Raw genomic sequence first — 22134 nt, 5'->3', positions numbered from 1 at the left:
TGAGAGACGCTCATTGCAAATTAAGTTTTATGCTTTTGGCTATTTTACAAACTGCTATATTTAATACAAGAACGTCCATAAAATATGGAATCGCTGCATTAATAACTTGTACTGAAAAGGCAATATTGGCAAAGTTGATCTTGTTATACAGGGTCATAGAGACGAAGTAGTTGATTTACTAAAGGCAGTTGCACCAGAGCTTAGAAAATTAGCAGAAGCTCTGCTAACTTCAATCATCCAATCACTGCTTTTTTTATTTTATATATTTTATCTTACTTGCACACGATTGGGTATAATTTGAAAAATTAGGCTTCACCTCATTAAGCTCTGGAGTAACTGCACTTGCAAAGTGCACTGTCTATTTGCCTTTTGGCAAATCAACCCCTATGTGCCTCATATAAATGGAACCACCAGTATTTAAAAAACATTCTTCTGCATATTGGCAAAAAACATAGGTTTCAGAACATAATGGAAACCAAATTTAGGGCTGCACATAAAATTATTATACCCAATATACCCAAATATTTAGGTTGCTTGCTGTACTGGTCAAAGAAACCCTAATGCTATTGGAACATGTTCCAGCAGTAAAAGAAGATGGTATGAACTTCTGCTATCAAACGCTACTCCATTTGTCAGAAATAGTCCTGCAATGTCTGCTGGGGAATTGACACTTAGGGGTGTGTTAATCTCCTAGGAGCTCTGCAGCTCTCTCTGGTTCTATCTGCTGAGCACCACGTCACTACAGAAGACAGTAGCGTCGACGTGGAGATCTGCAGAGAAACCACTACAAGAGATAGTAGTGACGTGGAGGTTAGTAGGAGGAATCTGTAAAAGACCGTAGGGATGTGGAGATCAGCAGAAGGATTCAGTATAGTAGACCGTAGTGATGTAGACGTTAACTGGAGGAACCAGTATAGTAGACAGTAGTGATGTGGAGGTCAGCGGGAGGAACCAGTATAGGAGATAGTAGGTATGTAGAAGTCGGCAGAAGGATCCAGTATAGGGGATGGTATTGGTGTGGAGGTCAGCAGGAGGAACCAGCATAGGAGACAGGTATATAGAGGTCCCCAGAATGAGCCAGTATAGGAAATGGTAGTGATGTTGAAGTCGGCAGGAGGAAACCGCATAGGAGACAGTAGGTGTGTAGAGGTCAGAAGAAGGATTCAGTCTAGAAGATGGTAGTTATGTGGAGGTCAACAGAAGGATCCAGTATAGAAGATTGTAATTATGTGGAGGTCAGCAGAAGGTTCCAGTGTATAGAAGATGGTAGTTATGTGGAGGTGAGCAGAAGGATCCAGTCTAGAAGATGGTAGTTATGTGGAGGTCAGCAGAAGGATCCAGTGTATAGAAGATGGGAGTTATGTGGAGGTCAGCAGAAGGATCCAGTGTATAGAAGATGGGAATTATGTGGAGGTCAGCAGAAGGATCCAGTGTATAGAAGATGGTAGTTATGTGAAGGTCAGTAGAAGGATCCAGTCTAGAATATGGTAGTTATGTGGAGGTCAGCAGAAGGATCCAGTGTATAGAAGATGGGAATTATGTGGAGGTCAGCAGAAGGATCCAGTGTATAGAAGGTGGGAGTTATGTGGAGGTCAGCAGAAGGTTCCAGTGTATAGAAGATGGGAGTTATGTGGAGGTCAGCAGAAGGATCCAGTATAGAAGATTGTAATTATGTGGAGGTCAGCAGAAGGTTCCAGTGTATAGAAGATGGTAGTTATGTGGAGGTCAGCAGAAGGATCCAGTCTAGAAAATGGTAGTTATGTGAAGGTCAGCAGAAGGATCCAGTATAGAAGATGGGAATCATGTGGAGGTCAGCAGAAGGATCCAGTGTATAGAAGATGGTAGTTATGTGGAGGTGAGCAGAAGGATCCAGTCTAGAAGATGGTAGTTATGTGGAGGTCAGCAGAAAGATCCAGTGTATAGAAGATGGGAGTTATGTGGAGGTCAGCAGAAGGATCCAGTGTATAGAAGATGGGTGTTATGTGGAGGTCAGCAGAAGGATCCAGTGTATAGAAGATGGGTGTTATGTGGAGGTCAGCAGAAGGATCCAGTGTATAGAAGATGGGAATTATGTGGAGGTCAGCAGAAGGATCCAGTGTATAGAAGATGGTAGTTATGTGGAGGTCAGTAGAAGGATCCAGTCTAGAAGATGGTAGTTATGTGGAGGTCAGCAGAAGGATCCAGTGTATAGAAGATGGGAATTATGTGGAGGTCAGCAGAAGGATCCAGTGTATAGAAGATGGTATTTATGTGGAGGTCAGCAGAAGGATCCAGTGTATAGAAGGTGGGAGTTATGTGAAGGTCAGCAGAAGGTTCCAGTGTATAGAAGATGGGAGTTATGTGGAGGTCAGCAGAAGGATCCAGTGTATAGAAGATGGGAGTTATGTGGAGGTCAGCAGAAGGATCCAGTCTAGAAGATGGTAGTTATGTGGAGGTCAGCAGAAGGATCCAGTGTATAGAAGATGGTAGTTATGTGGAGGTCAGCAGAAGGATCCAGTCTAGAAGATGGTAGTTATGTGGAGGTCAGCAGAAGGATCCAGTCTAGAAGATGGTAGTTATGTGGAGGTCAGCAGAAGGATCCAGTGTATAGAAGATGGGAGTTATGTGGAGGTCAGCAGAAGGATCCAGTATAGAAGATGGGAGTTATGTGGAGGTCAGCAGAAGGATCCAGTGTATAGAAGATGGTAGTTATGTGGAGGTCAGCAGAAGGATCCAGTGTATAGAAGATGGTAGTTATGTGGAGGTCAGCAGAAGGTTCCAGTGTATAGAAGATGGGAGTTATGTGGAGGTCAGCAGAAGGATCCAGTGTATAGAAGATGGGAGTTATGTGGAGGTCAGCAGAAGGATCCAGTGTATAGAAGATGGGAGTTATGTGGAGGTCAGCAGAAGGATCCAGTACAGAAGATGGTAGTTATGTGAAGGTCAGCAGAAGGATCCAGTCTAGAAGATGGTGGTAGTTATGTGGAGGTCAGCAGAAGGATCCAGTGTATAGAAGATGGTAGTTATGTGGAGGTCAGCAGAAGGATCCAGTGTATAGAAGATGGTAATTATGTGGAGGTCAGCAGAAGGATCCAGTGTATAGAAGATGGTAGTTATGTGGAGGTCAGCAGAAGGGTCCAGTGTATAGAAGATGGTAGTTATGTGGAGGTCAGCAGAAGGATCCAGTGTATAGAATATGGTAGTTATGTGGAGGTCAGCAGAAGGTTCCAGTGTATAGAAGATGGGAATTATGTGGAGGTCAGCAGAAGGATCCAGTGTATAGAAGATGGGAATTATGTGGAGGTCAGCAGAAGGATCCAGTCTAGAAGATGGGAGTTATGTGGAGGTCAGCAGAAGGATCCAGTGTAAAGAAGATGGTAGTTATGTGGAGGTCAGCAGAAGGATCCAGTGTATAGAAGATGGTAGTTATGTGGAGGTCAGCAGAAGGATCCAGTCTAGAAGATGGGTGTTATGTGGAGGTCAGCAGAAGGATCCAGTGTATAGAAGATGGGAGTTATGTGGAGGTCAGCAGAAGGATCCAGTGTATAGAAGATGGTAGTTATGTGGAGGTCAGCAGAAGGATCCAGTGTATAGAAGATGGTAGTTATGTGGAGGTCAGCAGAAGGATCCAGTGTATAGAAGATGGTAGTTATGTGGAGGTCAGCAGAAGGTTCCAGTGTATGGAAGATGGTATTTATGTGGAGGTCAGCAGAAGGATCCAGTCTAGAAGATGGTATTTATGTGGAGGTCAGCAGAAGGATCCAGTGTATAGAAGATGGTAGTTATGTGGAGGTCAGCAGAAGGATCCAGTGTATAGAAGATGGTATTTATGTGGAGGTCAGCAGAAGGATCCAGTGTATAGAAGATGGTAGTTATGTGGAGGTCAGCAGAAGGTTCCAGTGTATAGAAGATGGTAGTTATGTGGAGGTCAGCAGAAGGTTCCAGTGTATGGAAGATGGGTGTTATGTGGAGGTCAGCAGAAGGATCCAGTGTATAGAAGATGGGTGTTATGTGGAGGTCAGCAGAAGGTTCCAGTATGGGAAACAGGCGTGATATGGAGGTCAGTGGAAGGAACCTGGATAGGAGAAAGTATTGACATGGAGATCAGCAGAGGGACCACTAGAAGAGATTGTAGTGATGTGGAGGTCAGCAGGAGGAACCAGTATAGGAACCAGTAGTGACAAGGGCATCAGGAGGATTCAGTGTGAACTGTGGGGGACCCAGAAGATCTACAATTCTGGAAGGGCGATTTCTTTCCCAGCGTACTCTGCAAGACCATGTCTCACAAATAGAGTGATATTGTAAGTATGTTATATTCTTTTACAGGGTATGATGTGCTGGAACCTTTTACGCTAGTGACGCGGTCACTTTCAATCAACCTTTTATGCTGATCCTTTAGCATGGTATATTGCACTATCCTAAACATAAAATATGCAATAGTGTTTTTAAAATGTCGAAGGACATTACTTCTGAATGGATCACCCTCCTTTCAAATAACAGGCAGATGTAAATTTACTGCACACTTTTAATGTGAAAGCATCATACTTCAAATAAAAAGTGTTTATGTGGTATTGGCCAGTTTTATGATTCTCATGGGCCTGCAAAGCACACTTGGCTCACCTGCCATCCTTTTAATACCAGATGGAAATGGGCCTAGTTACACATTTTCTCTCTAGGGTCAGAGTGCTTTGAAGCAGTAGCTTGATTTGTTTTTGCCCATTAAAGGGCTTCTAAAGCAACCTGGAGTATAGCACGATCATTTTATAGTTCTAAAGGCAGGATGAAACCACAAGCGTTTATAGATGGGAAACCTAAAACTGAAAACATAGCAAGTATGAATTTGGGATATTTTTTTTTCTCTTTCTTTTTTTAATGCTCCAGGTGCCAATATTGGCATTTGTACATTCCTCATTAGGCAGGTTTATGCCATAATGTGCATTGCATACTAGCACATTATGACAGACTTACCTTTCACAGAGCCCTCCAATGCTGAGCAGTCACTCCTCTCAGTATCTCCATGTCTTCCTTTTCGCTTGCATTCTCTGGCCAATTGAATGGCCCTCAGTGTGCCCTAGATGCTATGCCTGGGCATTCGATGTCAGCGGCTGGAGCAGATGTGAATATCTACTAAATAGCTTAATTTTAGTAGATATTCACAGTGCTGACAGGTAGGACTTGTTATAGGCTTACCTGTAGGTACAATTTCTTTAAAGAAGTTTGCTACTGCCATCGTTGCTATAGCTGGCCTCACTGATCGACCACAAAAAAAAAGATCGGTTTCACAGAACTTCTGTACAACCAGCCTGTCCATAGATGGATTGAAATTCAGCTGGTCCCTGCTAAATCTAAGGCAAAATTTATATTTTTTAGTTTTGGATAATGGGGAGGTCAGTTTGCGGTCTCTGTGCCCATAAGGAAGACTCACCCTCTCTATTTGTCCTCTTTACCACCATCATTGAAAATGAAAGTAAAAGAAAATCCCAAATTTAGATTTTTCCCAAGAGAATCAATACAGGGGAAATCTCTTTAATATCTGGGCAGGAAGGGGACCATGCAAAGTTGCTGGCAGATACATTTCAGGCAGTGTGTATCTGTATGGGAACACTCCCTGGTAACAAAGTCAAAATGTATTTGGTTCTGCCTCTTCCAAAAACAAACATTTGTAAAGGCAAAACTTATTTTTTTTCATGTTTGTTTTAAGTAGGGAAGGGTTAAAACCCAATAGATTATTTTTTGGCGGCTGTGTCCTAGTAGGGAGATCTTCCTTCACTTGCTGTTCTGGAGAAGCAACAGGAAATGAGAGAAAATCTCTCCAAAGAGCATGGAATTCCCATCTTAGATCGTTGTCCTAGAAACCGGTGTCTTCATTGGAGGATGTTCCCTCACCCTTTGCTCTGTGACCGTTTTAGATTTCCCCTCACGTTCTATCTCTATAACAGTGGCCACAAGTACAAATAAAGGGATGAATTTCCCTAACGGGGACACAGACGGCATTTAGAACCATGAAAAATGGTCTAACCCTTCCCTGTGTTTGAGGTGCATTGATCAGCACAAGCTGAACACTTGGGCCCGGATTCAGAAAGGACTTACGACGACGTATCTCCAGATACGCCGTCGTAAGTCCAAATGTGCGCCGTCGTATCTATACGCTTGTTCAGGAAAGCAGATACGACCGACGTAAGTCTCCTACGCTGTCGTATCTTGGGTGCATATTTACGCTGGCCACTAGGGGCGCTTCCGTTGATTTACGCGTCGAATATGTAAATGAGCTAGATACGCCGATTCACGAACGTACTTGCGCCCGTCGCAGTAAGCTACGCCGTTTACGTAAGGTGTAAGTTTACCCCTCATAAAGCGGGCGTAAGTCATGTTAAAGCGGTAGTTCACCCACAATCCCATGATGTTACCATCGAGACAGGCATTGTAGCGCGAGCTACAGTATGCCTGTCCCGATTTTTTTAACCCCGTACTCACCTTGTAGTCGTCCATCGTAGATTCCGGCTCCCGCGGGGAATGGGCGTGCCTATGGAGAGGGAGGATGATTGACGGCCGGCCCTGGCACATCACTCTCCCCGAAGACAGCCGGAGTAGGTCTCGGCTCTTCACGGCGCCTGCGCACAGGCTATGCGCACGCGTCGTGAAGACCGAGCCTATTTCGGCTATTTCCGGAGAAGCGTGACGCGCCAGAGCCGGCCGTCAATCATCCTCCGTCTCGATAGGCACGCCCATTCCCCGGAATCTTCGATGGACGACTACAAGGTGAGTACGGCGGTAAAAAATTCGTGACAGGCATACTGTAGCTCGCGCTACAATGCCTGATTTTAAGGTAAAATAAAAAAAAAGTTTTTTTTTCCCGTCGATAGGGTGAACCCCCGCTTTAAGGTATGGGTGCGGGAACAGCGTCGTATTTTACGTTGTTTACTTAAGTCGTAAGTGAATGGGGCTGTGCGTAGGTTACGTTCACGTCGCATGAATGGAGCCGGCGTATCTTAGGGAGTAAATTCGACGTGATTCTGAGCATGCGCCGTTCGTTCGGCCATTCATTTACATGGGGTCACGCTTCATTATAATACAACACGCCCATTGCCTTGCTACTTTGAATTACGCGGGCTTACGCCGGCCCATTTACGTTACGCCGGCGTAAATATGGGAGCAAGTGCTTTGTGAATACTCAGCTTGCCTCTCAATGTTATGTCGGCGTAGCGCATATGAGATGCGCTACGCCTATCTAAAGATGCGCCGATCTCTCTGAATCCGGGCCAAAGACTTTAAAAACAGTCGCGTCTGTTGCCTGTTCACACAACACTAGTGCATTAAGGAAAAATATAGGCATGCTGCATTTATAGGTGGTGCATGCACAAAATTGTGTCGGTGCACACATGCCTGTCAAAATATATATAAGAAAAGTTAGTATTTTGATCCTTGGCCTGTACAGAAAAAACACATTTAAAAAATGCAGTTTAACGTTCTACTCTGCTACAAGCAGTGGACAGTCCCCTCTGCCTCATCATGTACAATGCAGGGCTACCAATCCAGCATTGTATGGGAAGGAGGTGCGTGACCACCAGCTGCCTTAGAGAAGAGACTGCAAGGGATTGGTTGCACAGATGGAGGGAGCCTGCCAGAGCAAGCAAATAGTATTAGGCTGCATTCACACCTGAGCGTAGGGCGTTCGGTCGTTTTTTCAGGCGTTTTTTTTCGCGCGTATTCATGCTTATTTGCGCGTTTGCATACAGCGTCGTGCGACGTTTTTGTACTTCGGCGTTTCTTATTTTAGCCAATAGGAAAAATTATCATCTTTTCATCACTTGTTGCTATGTTGGTAGATTTTTTTTACTCTTCTGCATGGGCGACAAGTTCTATTGATTAAAGCGACAAAACGCCCATAGCAAACGCCCGTTGTCGCGCGATACGCTCAATACGCGCGTTTCCCAGAATCGCGCGACAAAAAAAGGTCCGGGACTTGTTTGAGCTTCGTGCGACAGGCGTTTGGGCGTTCAGGTGTGAACAGTCACCATAGGGAATAATGTTAATTCTCCCCTCTGGCGTTTGTGAGCAGTGCGCTTCAGGCGTAAAAACGCCTAGGTGTGAATGGGGCCTTACACCTTATTACTGTAAATGAGCATTTAACTCTTATAGCAGGGGTGGTTCTACTGCTAAGGTAATCATTTGTTTTTTCTCCGTTTGTGCTAAATTGCTAGGTGCTTCCTATGCCAAGCTATGAGATTGGACTGGGCATACTAACCAAGTGCAAGGCATACCAACCCCCCGCAAAAAAATCTCTTGTGTGTGTGCCCCACAACTTGGCTATGAGGGAGACCACTGCTTGACTTGGGTCAGAGATCCCATGACAAGCGGAGGCAAGAGCCATGCATAGGAATGGAAGGCTGACACACCCCCTCCTTTGGGACCTCTGACCTCATAGCTAGGACTAACTATACAAACTACTACATGTCCTTTGTCCCATGGGGGACAGAAAATAATTAATTATAGATCTTCTGTAAAGTGGATGTAAAACGGCAAAAAAAAAAAAATTAAGGCTTGCACCTTGTGCAGTATAGGATTTCATGTCATCTGTGCCCAGTCTTGCCACGAAGACTTAATCCAGCTCTGGGCAATCCTCTTATCTTTTTTTCAGTGAGATAAAAACTGACACACATAGAAGTCAGTTCTTCCCCCTTGCTGTGAGTGACAGGTGATTTCCTTATCGCATGCAGGAGCCTGAGAGAGGCATTCTGTGTACTTCAGATCCCCTCCTTTCTTCTCCAGCTCTCCCAGGATTGGACATGCTGAAGTCATGTGGTGACTTTTCTGGGTTTTGACTTGATGTTGGTGATCATAGCAGGTGTATAGTATAAGAAATACACAGGAGAAAATGCATGTTGACAAGGGGAGTGTAAAGGTGGGTGGGGAGTCTACTGACATCACAACTCCACCCACCGAACTCCGGACAACAGACCCACCCACAGAATCTAAAGTTTTTCGGGTGTCATAACAGACAGAGGGGAGACATTTGACAGGTAAGGATACATGCAGGAGGCGTGTATATCCTTATAGATCAGCACTATGGCAGTAGTTCAGAAAAAATAATAGAGGCTTTACATCCACTTTAAGCTCTGCATCTCTAATCAATCACCCTAGCTACTAACATGCCTTTTATATGGCAGAGATTACTAGGGCCAGAGCTGTCTGGCTTTATGGTCTCTGTACTGTGGGAGAGGCAAAATTGCGGCATCCAGAAATAACTGGGTCTCTGGGGACAGATGGGCACAAAGTTTTTCATCATGGGTTATGTCTTGTTAAGCTGTTTTATAAGACGACTATTACCAACCTTGGCAAAGAAAAGGGTTACTTTTTGGTTAAAGACGAACTTTCACAATTCCAACAAAAGTCACTTTTAGGAATTTTTACAAATAGCAATATGTTCAGTGGGAACAGCGGCGGTGCGTTCATAGTGGGCGCAGGAGCGCTGCCCCCTATCTCCCCCTGCGCCGTCACTCAAGTGTACAATACATAGAAATTCATGCATTGCATGAATCTATGTATTGTCGCCGCTGCTGCCCACTATTCAGATGGCCGGCCCCCTGGTGAGCGCCGGCCATCTGAATAACGGCAGTTTGTTGGTGTTTAGAAGTGCCTATCAGAGCCAGCGGCTGATTACAGCCTGTTCGCTCTAATCGGCCTCCAAATAGTTAACCAGGGGACACAGGGGGTGTGCGTTCCCTTGTTAACCCTGACACTCGTCTCAGCCAATCAGGTTCACTGGGTCTGGTTACCGGTAACCTGATTGGCTGAAGCATCATCGAGGGTGGGACTCTGTAGAAGACATCGAGGGAGGATGGCTGGCCCCCTGGTGAGCTGCGTTTGGCATGGCACAGTGGCGACAATTGATGGCATGGCACAGTGGCTGCATTTGATGGTATGGCACAGTGGCTGCGTTTGCTGGTATGGCACAGTGGCTGCGTTTGCTGGTATGGCACAGTGGCTGCGTTTGCTGGTATGGCACAGTGGCTGCGTTTGCTGGTATGGCACAGTGGCTGCGTTTGCTGGTATGGCACAGTGGCTGCATTTGCTGGTATGGCACAGTGGCTGCATTTGCTGGTATGGCACAGTGGCTGCATTTGCTGGTATGGCACAGTGGCTGCGTTTGCTGGTATGGCACAGTGGCTGCGTTTGCTGGTATGGCACAGTGGCTGCGTTTGCAGGTATGGCACAGTGGCTGCGTTTGCTGGCATGGCACAGTGGCTGCGTTTGCTGGCATGGCACAGTGGCTGCGTTTGCTGGCATGGCACAGTGGCTGCGTTTGCTGGCATGGCACAGTGGCTGCATTTGCTGGCATGGCACAGTGGCTGCGTTTTGATGGCATGGCACAGTGAGGCTGCGATTAATGTTTTTTTTTTCGTTTGTGCCCCCCCAAAAAAAATGTGAGCACCAGCCGCCACTAAGTGGAAATAAAAGGTTCACAGTGACCTACCCTCTACCTGCGAAAGTAAAGAATACTTGGTGCACTTCGTGCAAATGCTTAGGACCTTCTTGCAGGTTATGCGGGTGGCTAAAAGCATTCCAGGAAGTAGAGGCTGATGGCTTCATCTGCCCTTAGTAAAAATGGCCATCAGGATCAGAGCAGTGGGGAAGAAATGAGGCATGCAAAGCAATAAAAGGCACCAATTTCAATAAAGATCAGTTCCCATTCAATATAATGCAAGAGGGTGGGTGCAATGCATGAAGCTATGTATTGTTGATTGATGGGTGCAGAGGAAAGAGGGGGCGGCGCTCCTGCGCCCACTATGGACGCATCGGCACTGATTTTAACTTTATGGGAAGAAATGACCTTCTTTGTCTCCTCTGCATTAAAGTTACTCACCTGCATGTCTGCCCTTGTACAGTGAGCTGCACTGGCACAGTTCACTGTACAATATTGCAAAGGCCAAAGCAGTAGGGTTGCCACCTTTTCTTCAAGCCAAACCCGAACACTTTAGCGGCACAGGGCACGTTTTTTCCCATAGTATACACAATCGGATAATAAAAGACCTGGGGCACCTTCGGGTGCCTCAAGGACAGTGGTATTGCAGCTTGCTGCGGCAAACAGTGGGTGTGGCCAAACTGCTCTTGCTGATATCGTGGCTCCCCCTCAGTGATGCCAAACCTGCCCCCAGACAGCGGCCCGCATCTCCCGAATGGCAACAGATTTTTGTGTGACTACCTCAGTTACTTGGGGAGCCACAGCCCAGTCTAAATAATGTGTCCGGGTTTCAGGCAGACTGAAACCCGGACACAAGATCCCGAACTGTCCGGGTGAATCCTGGACAGGTGGCAACCCTACAAAGCAGGTGAGAATCTGATTATTGTCGGTTGAGAAACTTTGCCCTTTCACACAGTTTGTGAAGGGCCATCTTCAGCTCTCCAGGATGCATGGGTATTTTATGAAGGCAGCCTGTTGAAATCAATGACTGGCAACTGCCAGCACAGACCCCCATGCGCACCCTGGAGTGTATATCTGTGCAGGTCTGATGTATGGATTAGAATGCAGTCTGAGGCCTTATGAGTGGTTACAATTTAGTAATTCTGGTGCTGTACACAGACCGTTTGCGTCAGCTAATCCAGCATGTATACAGCCATAGCCCATAGCCCTGTTCTAGTTTTGGTACACTTTCCTTGGTTTGGTATAAGAATACATCTGGGCAGAGAATGGGAAGTTCAATTCTAGATGCTGCCTGATCTGGGGGACAGGTGATGAGTGGCACAGCTGGATGATCCTCAGACTTTACACTGGGGTGACAGACGGGGTCATATTGGATGATCTCAAATCCTCCCTGACCATTGGTGTGTGCAGCCTATTGCATTAGAATGTGCACCCCACAGTACAAACACAGATTTGTGTGCATCAGTACAGTAGTGAACGGCATCGCGATTGGTGTCGGTAATTTTTTACAATGTTTTTAGGAGGCTTTGTGAAATTTAAAGGGTCCAAACAGACCCATGATGTCTCACTTTTGAGACAGAGAAAGGGATTGTGGGCAAAGATTCCCCAGTCCCTTTCTCTGCAGCCTCAGCTGCACTGGACAGTAAACCAATGGGAAGTTCTCTGTGCTGAGCAGCTTCCTGTTCTTTCACAAACTGAAGCATAGTAAACATGGTTTACTTGGCTTCATTTAGGAATGAACACAGGAGTGATCGGTTCTCGCATTCAGAAAAGAAAGGGGCTAGTAAAATTTAAATATTTAACGGCTCCTTTCCCCACACTTCATCTTGAAACATTCCCTGCAGCAGCCGGTAGGGAGAGGAGGGAAGCTGGCAGCACTGCAGGAGGAGACTGGGGGTAGCAGGAAGCTGGGGAAATCGGCACTGCTCAGGGTGTGCCCAGGTAGATCCTAATTACCCCATCCAGTGCCAATGTCCTTGACCATAAACTGGGGTGACAGGCAGTAAGTGGCAAGCTGGATCTTTCGAACTGCTGCCTGACCATACAATGGAATGATGGACAGGGTCGGGCAGTGAGTGTCACTCTGGATGAGCCTTCCTGACCATAGAATGGGGTGACAGACGGGATCAATCTGTATGACACAGAATCTTCCCTGACTATAGAGTGGGGTGATATCGGATCCCTACTGAGCACCCTCTGGGGTGACCCTGGATCTCTCCTGACCATGCCCCCGGATACCATACTCTGGGGTGACCCTGGATCCCTTACTAACCATACTCTGGGGTGACCCTGGATCCCTTACTAACCATACTCTGGGGGTGACCCCGGATCCCTTACTAACCATACTCTGGGGTGACCCCGGATCCCTTACTAATCACCCTGGAGCTTCCCTGACCACACTCTGGGGTGACAGGCAGGATGACACTGGGGTGACCCCGGATCCCTCCTGACCACACTCTGGGGTGACCCCGGATCCCTCCTGACCACACTCTGGGGTGACCCCGGATCCCTCCTGATCACACTCTGGGGTGAAGGGCAGGATGACTCTGGGGTGACCCCTCCTGATCACACTATGGGGTGACGGGCAGAATGACTCTGGGGTGACCCCTCCTGATCACACTGTGGGGTGACGGGCAGGATGACTCTGGGGTGACCCCTCCTGATCACACTGTGGGGTGACGGGCAGGATGACTCTGGGGTGACCCCTCCTGATCACACTCTATGGTGACCCCTCCTGATCACACTCTGGGGTGACGGGCAGGATGACCCCTCCTGATCACACTCTGGGGTGACGGGCAGGATGACTCTGGGGTGACCCCTCCTGATCACACTCTGGGGTGACGGGCAGGATGACTCTGGGGTGACCCCGGATCCCTCCTGACCACACTCTGGGGTGACCCCGGACCCTCCTGACCACACTCTGGGGTGACCCCGGATCCCTCCTGACCACACTCTGGGGTGACCCGGATCCCTCCTGATACACTCTGGGGTGACCCCCTCCTGATCACACTCTGGGGTGACGGGCAGGATGACTCTGGGGTGACCCTCCTGATCACACTCTGGGGTGACGGACAGGATGACTCTGGGGTGACCCCTCCTGATCACACTCTGGGTGACGGGCAGGATGACTCTGGGGTGACCCCGGATCCCTCCTGACCACACTCTGGGGTGACCCCGGATCCCTCCTGACCACACTCTGGGGTGACCCCGGATCCCTCCTGACCACACTCTGGGGTGACCCCGGATCCCTCCTGATCACACTCTGGGGTGACCCCCTCCTGATCACACTCTGGGGTGACGGGCAGGATGACTCTGGGGTGACTCCTCCTGATCACACTCTGGGGTGACGGGCAGGATGACTCTGGGGTGACTCCTCCTGATCACACTCTGGGGTGACCCCGCCTGATCACACCTCCTGATCACACTCTGGGGTGACCCCTCCTGATCACACTCTGGGGTGACACCTCCTGATCACACTCTGGGGTGACCCCTCCTGATCACACTCTGGGGTGACCCCGCCTGATCACACTCTGGGGTGACCCCTCCTGATCACACTATGGGGTGACCCCTCCTGATCACACTCTGGGGTGACCCCTCCTGATCACACTCTGGGGTGACCCCTCCTGATCACACTCTGGGGTGACGGGCAGGATGACTCTGGGGTGACCCCTCCTGATCACACTCTGGGGTGACGGGCATGACTCTGGGGTGACCCCGATCGTGGTTCTAGCGATATCCGCCGCAGATCTGGCAGTCGGTGTCCGCGCTGGTACCTGGCCTTCCCTTCTCCTGGCAGCCTCGTGTGATTGGTGACCAGCAGGTGGCAAACCCTTTCCTGGGCCGTCCTCATGAATAATGATGGTAGTAGCACCCCTCCTCCCCTTTGTGTCTTCGCCCTCCTCCTCCCCCTCCCACTAGCCGTACAGGCTGAGTCTGCAGTGTCCCCCGATCGATTGTCACACTGGGCCCGGATGAACAGACATGGCCCTGTCCCTGAGCAATGATGATGAGGAGTACGACTCGGATCAGGATCAGGTCGGTGTCCGGGGAGGGGGAGGGGGGAAGGTCCCGATCGCTGTGCAGGAAACAGGCTTCTAGTGGAAATTGGCGTGGAGGTGGGGGAGGGACTGAGCGATCACCGATCTAATCCCTACATAGAATAGGGCTCCCGGGTGATCGGTCCTCTGTGCCTCTCATGTATGGGGGGGGGTCCTCCGGGTGATCGCTCCTCTATCATGTATGGGGGGGTCCTCCGGGTGATCGCTCCTGTATCATGTATGGGGGGGAGGGGGATCCTCCGGGTGAACGATGTATGAGCCCCAGGTAAGAGCTCCCTGTCACATCCGATCTATGGCTGCTGTCATGGAGCTCATACCTTTACATCATGCTGGGGGACATCAGAACCTCCCCATCTCTTCCCCTGACACAGCACACTTCACGTGCAATAATCACCAATACTGTAACCAATCAGCTTCTACCTTCAGCTGCTTCAGTTTGGCTTTAAACATGAAAACTAGAAGCTGATTGGCTGCCATGAGCAGCAGCTCCAGTCTTTGTAAATCCCTCCCATTGACTCATACTGGGAAGTTCAGAGCCTCACATGGACATTGTACACTGGGGTTATTGCCCATGGCTACCCATTTCGCCCCCTCCTATTTATTAATCACATAGACCAAGCACTCATTAATAAAGAAAACTTTCAACTGCTGTAAATCCCAAGTGTTTTGTTAAAGTAGAAGTTCACCCTAACACTAAAATCTGTAAATCCACGATCTAAGATCGATTCCGATCCCACGCCGAGCTGTGAGACGCGGCTTCTCTGTGGAGGGGGGTGCAGAGGACACAGCCGACAACGGAAGCCCCATTGTAACTCTATGGGTGACGTCACTCCCCATTCATTTCACAGCCGTTGTCGGCTGTGTCCTCTGCAGAGCTTCCGCCGCTGGCGATCGGATCGGCTTCAAAACATGAATGTATACTGATTTCTTCTTTCAGGGCTAGGTAGGTTAGTCTTAGATCATGGGTGTCTGTAGATTTATAGATTTTAGTGATAGGATAGACATCCACTTTAAGCTTTTGCCACCCACCCAGCACACATGAGGCTGGGTTTTGGTGCCCACATGCTGTACCTATGTGTCTATGGATGGCAAAGGTTTCTGTGCCCACTCCCAGTGTCTCGGTATGATAGGAACTGCAGGACAGGTTCCCTGTAATGTGACAGCCATCCACATGGTCACAAGATCAGGACATCCACCCCACACCCTGGGCCTAAGACCCACTTAACGGGATTCAGGGTGGGAAGGGGTTAAAACACTGTGGATCATAAATCATTGGCATTTTTTAAAAACAAAATACTCTTTTACTTTCAGTCTACATGCATGCACACATCATATTTTTCTAGGTGGTTTCCATGCCTGTGTAATGGGCATTGGGTGAGCATGTGACAGGGTGACAACACCAAAGAACAATTGGGAGACGGGGACAGAGCTTTGTTGCTGTATCGCAGGATCACCACTTATTATTTCAATGAGAGATGGCAAATTAAAAATACAGAAAATTTATATTTTTAATCACTTTAAACATTTTATAGCGTTTAAGAGATTTTATTGATTGTTTACATATCATTGGTGTTTTGAAAGCATCATCCTTCAAGTAGACTTTACAAAGTGTGGTGCAGGCAATAATACCGCCGCGACTCTTCTAATCTGAGAAAACCGTTCAGATTCTGCTCCTAGCGAAAAGGAGACTCTATTAGGAGCAATCTGAGGCAGCAGACCATTCACATCCCGTACATCCGGTCTAATCGGGCAGGGATCTGTGGCAGTTTTCAATATTGAGAACCCGCATCAGTTGCATTTTCACTCACTGAAAAGTGTATTCCCACTGTTTGTTACAGTGACCCCCCCCCCCCCCCCCAGATCTAAGAGTACATCTACTAATTCATAAGACTTAATTGGGACAATTGAAGGAGGGCTCTGATGGGGGCATTTGATGATAAGGGGGCACTCTGATGGGGGGGGGGACATAAGGGGGCACTCTGATGGGGGGGACATAAGGGGGGCACTCTGATGGGGGGGGACATAAGGGGGCACTCTGATGGGGGGGGTACATAAGGGGTTGCTCTAATGGGGGGGGGGGCATAAGGGGGTGCTCTGATGGGTGAGGGGGACATAAGGGGGTGCTCTGATGGGGGGGGGGGACATAAGGGGGCACTTGATGGGGGGGGGGGGGGGGGGGGCACTCTGATGGGGGGGACATAAGGGGGCACTCTGATGGGGGGGACATAAGGGGGCACTCTGATGGGGGGGACATAAGGGGGCACTCTGATGGGGGGGACATAAGGGGGCACTCTGATGGGGGGGACATGAGGGGGCACTCTGATGGGGGTGGACATGGGGGCACTCTGATGGGGGGGACATAAGGGGGCACTCTGATGGGGGTGGACATGAGGGGGCACTCTGATGGGGGTGGACATGAGGGGGCACTCTGATGGGGGGGACATTAGGGGGCACTCTGATGGGGGGGACATGAGGGGGCACTCTGATGGGGGGGACATAAAGGGGGCACTCTGATGGGGGGGGACATAAGGGGGCACTCTGATGGGGGGGACATAAGGGGGTGCTCTGATGGGGGGGACATAAGGGGGCACTCTGATGGGGGGGGGGACATAAGGGGGCACTCTGATGGGGGGGACATAAGGGGGCACTCTGATGGGGGGGACATAAGGGGGCACTCTGATGGGGGGGACATAAGGGGGCACTCTGATGGGGGGGCATAAGGGGGCACTCTGATGGGGGGGGACATAAAGGGGCACTCTGATGGGGACATAAAGGGGACACTCTGATGGGGACAGTTGATTTAAGGGGGCACTCTGATGGGGGGGGGACATAAAGGGGGCACATAAGAGGGCACTCTGATGGGGGGGGACATAAAGAGGGCACTCTGATGGGGACACTCTGATGGGGGGGGGCACATAAGGGCACTCTGATGGGGACATAAAGGGGACACACTGATGGGGACAGTTGATTTAAGGGGGCACTCTGATGGGGGGGCATAAAGGGGGCACTCTGATGGGGACAGTTTTTTTAAGGGGGCAATTGTTTTACGCTGGGTTTAAAACACTGGTCAGACAAACGGTCCTACATTGGGAGCTCATGTCGCATGACGTGTAAAAATCAATGTTTCCCTATGAGAGCCGTCTTAACTGGTCCGACACAAGTTGGTCCAACTTTGAAAATGCTCCCTGTACTACTTTGATCCGACTTTGATCCAACTTCAGCCCATTGAATATCATTGAAGTCGGATCCTTCCGACTTTTGACATCCGACATGTGATTACAGCAGCAGTAAAAGGAATTTATCTCACTCTGGGATTGTTTTGATTGGTCAAAGAACAAGTCAGACTATCACAAAGTCGGATCAAAGTAGTATCCTGTTCATGAAAGTAGGATGGATGTAGGACCGATGTTGCACTGATGTCTCAGAGCAAAGTAAGATGAAAGTTGTACTACTGTCGTGTAGTTATACCCAACCTGAAGGGGGGATTCTGATGATGAAACTCCTGATATAAGGATGGGCTCTGATAGGGACCCTGCTTTAAAGGGTCACTAAAGGAATTTTTTTTTTTAGCTAAATAGCTTCCTTTACCTTGCTGCAGTCCTGGTTTCATGTCCTCATTGTTCGTTTTTGCTTTCATGTTGCTGTAAATCCTCTCTGTTCTGGACACTTCCTGGTTGCCTGTTTCCTGATAACCACAGTACTGGGAGATTTCTCACGGTGGTCACTAATCAAGGAGCTGTGTGTAAAACGAAACTGGATTGGTGCTGAGGAGTTTTAGACAAAGTATCACTGCTCTCTATTGGCTGACTGCCCTCTATTGGCTCTCTGTACATCAGAGAACCAGCAAACAACAGCAAAAACGAAACTACACTGCAGGCACATTATATGATTGTTTTTTTTATCTATTTTTAATCATTTTTAAAAGGAATCGGTTAACTATTATGTCTCTATGCCCTGTAAACAGTCATTTCAGCTAAAAAATTTTTTTCCTTTAGTGACCCTTTAAGGTTGCACAGGTTTTGTTTAATCATCCTAATCTAATGACAGCCTGATTAGTATGTATTAGGCCCCAATACATACTAGTGTTCCCCATTGACTCCTGCACTGCCTCTGCACTCCCTGTGACTGGTGGTACAGAAGCATGCCCAATGAACAGGGAATACTAGTTCCCTCCATCTCTGGCACGCTATTGACAGTATGCCCCTTGACTTGAGTAGATCTGGCTCTGCAGCAAAGGGGTGAGATTTGCAGGAACTGAATACTATTTTGTCTTTTGCTTGAGATTTACTAAATCATCTTGAATATCTGGAGCTGGATAATCAAATGGAAGATGAATTTGTTTCACCCATACACTATGTGTGCTGTCACTGCGATTGGTTGCTGGACAGTCGCACCTTCTATGAATGGCCTCCTAACATTCATTTTGTGCCAATTTCACAATGAAACCTTCTGCTGAATCTCCTTGATTTCCAGTTGTGTCCATTGCTTAATGTCATGCCTTTGATATGTATGTTTTACAGGTCTAAATACCTTTTAGATTATTTCCAAGTAAATATTTGTAAAATCTGAGAACAGGATATGAAGGAATAAGTAAAATCTACCAAAAATATTGTTCAGAAACATGTATTTATTTATAAAACAAATGAATGTCAAACGGAACACTTTCTCTTTTGTCAAACTAAAGAAATCTACGCAGTCAAGCTGGTCACACACAACATTTTATAATATATTGGGGTGGATTCAGGTAGGGGCGCGCAAAACTGCGGCGGCGTAACCTATGACATTTACGTTACGCCGCCGCAAGTTTTACGGGCAAGTGCTTGATTCACAAAGCACTTGCCTGTAAAGTTGCGGCGGCGTAGCGTAAAAGGGGCCGGCCTAAGCGCGCGTAATTCAAATGATCCCGTAGGGGGCGTGGATCATTTAAATTAGGCGCGTTCCCGCGCCGAACGTACTGCGCCTGCGCCGTCCCTAAAATTTCCTGACGTGCATTGCGGTAAATGACGTCGCAAGGACGTCATTGGTTTCGACGTGAACGTAAATGGCGTCCAGCGCCATTCACGGACGACTTACGCAAACAACGTTAAATTTTCAAATCGCAACGCGGGAACGACGGCCATACTTAACATTAGCTGCGCCTCCTAATAGCAGGAGCAACGTTCCGACGAAACCGACTTGCGCAAACGACGTAAAAAACTACCGCCGGGCGCACGTACGTTTGTGAATCGGCGTAAGTATGTAATTTGCATACTCTACGGGAGCGCCACCTAGTGGCCTGCGTCAGAATGCACCCTAAGATACGACGGCGTAAGAGACTTATGCCAGTCTTATCTTAGGCTAAAGTCGGCGTATCTAGCTTTCTGAATACAGAAAGTAGATACGCCGGCGCAACTTAGCAATTACGCGGCGTATCTATGGATACGCCGGCGTAATTGCTCTCTGAATCTACCCCACTTTGTTTTATAACACTGACAGCTGTGTCGTTGGAGAGTGTTCATCATACAACTTCCTGGCGATCTCTGCACGTGGAGTGTGCGAACACGCCGGAGCGCATCCCTAGTTATTACCAATAGTTTTGTGTTTTTCAGTGTATGTGTAAAAGTATTTTTTTCTTTTCTCTCAAAGCTTTATCCTGCTATAGAGGAAACCGTAGAATTTGGTATCTTGTAAATTCTCATCTTCTAAATAACTGGAAATCTTTTTTTATTATTGGTACAGAACCGGGCAGTAGGAAGACCAAAAGGAAAACTTGCCACCTCTCCTGCAGTCAAATTATCTACTAACCGGACCAGCGCTGGTGCCCGTCGGAGACGGACGCGGTGTCGCAAGTGTGAAGCATGTTTACGTACAGAGTGTGGAGAATGCCACTTCTGCAAAGACATGAAGAAGTTTGGTGGTCCGGGGAGGATGAAACAGTCATGTATAATGCGGCAGTGCATAGCTGTAGGTATCCCTTGCTGTATATGGATGCTAACTTTTTATCCTTGTTCTAAAAAAAAAATATATATTTAATGTTTGTTTTGTAGATTATATTTGTAATTCCCCCTTTTTTTTTTTTTTTAATCTCCATATTTTTTAGTGACTCTTAAATGAATCCTGTACTGTTGGATGTATGGGATGCATCATAGTTTTTCCTAAAAAAAAAAAAAAAAGTTCTACATCTGACTGCCATGAGGCTTCATAAAAATTGTGTCTGGATATCATTCTATTCTACAAGGACTAGTCTATTGGTTACCAGATCACAAATCCAAAGCTGAATCTCGGGCAGCTTTGCTCTGTTGTAGGCAAATCGCCAAGTGAAGGGCAATTTGAAAATATGTTGTGTATTTCTGTAATAAATGGGCTAGTCCTGTATAATAGAATGACATTCACTGACTATTCACCACCTGCAATAAGCTGTTTAAAGTAACAGTGCATGGAAGGAATTTTATGCATTCACCTTTTTTGAATCATTGACCTGTAATAAGCATATTAAGTCCTCTAATATTCATGATTTGCAATCTTGTTTTAAGCCAGTGTCCCAGAAAGTATAACAGCCATTTCTCACAATGGTCAGCAAGAGGCCTTCGTATTTCTTCTATTTCAGGTTTCCTTAAAGCTGCACTCTGGTCAGCTTATAATGTTTTTTTTGGTGCCCCCTCTCTTATACTAATACCTGTTTATGGAGATAAAATAGAAATGAATACTTCACTTATTTCTTGCTTCCTCCCTGCCACTGATCACACAAATCTGCTCCTGTTCCGTCGTCGTGTGGCCATTCCCATGTCAATATAATCGCATACAATGCAGGGCCATTGGTCCTGCATTGTATGTTAGGAAATCAAGGGCCCACTCACATTCCAGGGTGGGAGTGGAGAAGGGAACTGGCTGCTAGGGGAGCAAAAAATTATGTATTTCTCTTATGACCCTCAAGCCCAAATGAGCAATTGGTTAACAGACGAGAAGGCTAAAAAACGACTGCCAAATGTCATTTTATAAGCTAACTCTTACTAACAGCAAATGGTAATATAACGGTCAGCCCTACTACATTTTTAGCCCATTTGCAGGAATCAAGGAACATTTTTTTTTTTGGGCCCCCCATGCACTGAAAAGGTTAAATGTTAACTGTAGGGTATGAGAAATAAAATGTAATATTGCCCTGCTCATCGGTGCCATCATTCACTCTGGGTTGTGGGTGGTCCTTGATGCTGTCATTGGGTAACCCATGGCAGAGCATTATAGAGAAGAGGCTTTAGGCTGGATTCACACCTCACCGTTTTAAAGCGCGACGCCCCAAAACGCTAGAGGGGAAAAAATACATTATTCTCTATGGAGATGGTTTACATCTCCACTACAAAACGCCTGACGCCGAACGCCTGAAGCCCAAACAAGTTCTGGACCCTTTTTTGTCGCTCGAATCGGGCGTTTGGGTGTTTTACATTGGTGACCCTAGACCTGTAAAAAATCGTGGTAAAAAACGCAGCGTTTTGTCGCGACAAATCGCGGTAAAAATGCCGCGTTTTGTCATGGCAAATCACGGTAAAAAACGCTGCAAACCACTACGCTCAGGTGTGAATGCAGCCTTAGGGGGCCAGACACACAGATGAAGCTGCCACTCCTCCTGGAGCTAAGAATACAGTAAGTATTACACCTAATTCCTTACCCCCAGAGTTAATGAGCATTTTAACCTTTGCG

The 22134-nt window shown here is 47.5% G+C and overlaps 1 protein-coding gene across 5 annotated transcripts in view; it reads left to right on the top strand.

The window, feature by feature from the left end:
• KDM2B (lysine demethylase 2B) overlaps positions 1-22134 on the top strand; it is a 199085-nt gene that overhangs the window by 122923 nt on the left and 54028 nt on the right. The window contains exon 13 of one of the 5 annotated variants that reach the window (XM_040346913.1): positions 20179-20403. The exons of the other annotated variants lie outside the window; for them this stretch is intronic. Coding sequence (XP_040202847.1) covers positions 20179-20403 — 225 coding nt within the window. The remainder of the gene's footprint in view (positions 1-20178; positions 20404-22134) is intronic. 5 annotated transcript variants of the gene reach the window in all.

This window comes from Rana temporaria, chromosome 1, assembly GCF_905171775.1.
Source record: "Rana temporaria chromosome 1, aRanTem1.1, whole genome shotgun sequence".
Taxonomy (NCBI): Eukaryota; Metazoa; Chordata; class Amphibia; order Anura; family Ranidae; genus Rana; species Rana temporaria.
This window is presented reverse-complemented; position numbering and strand designations above follow the sequence as displayed.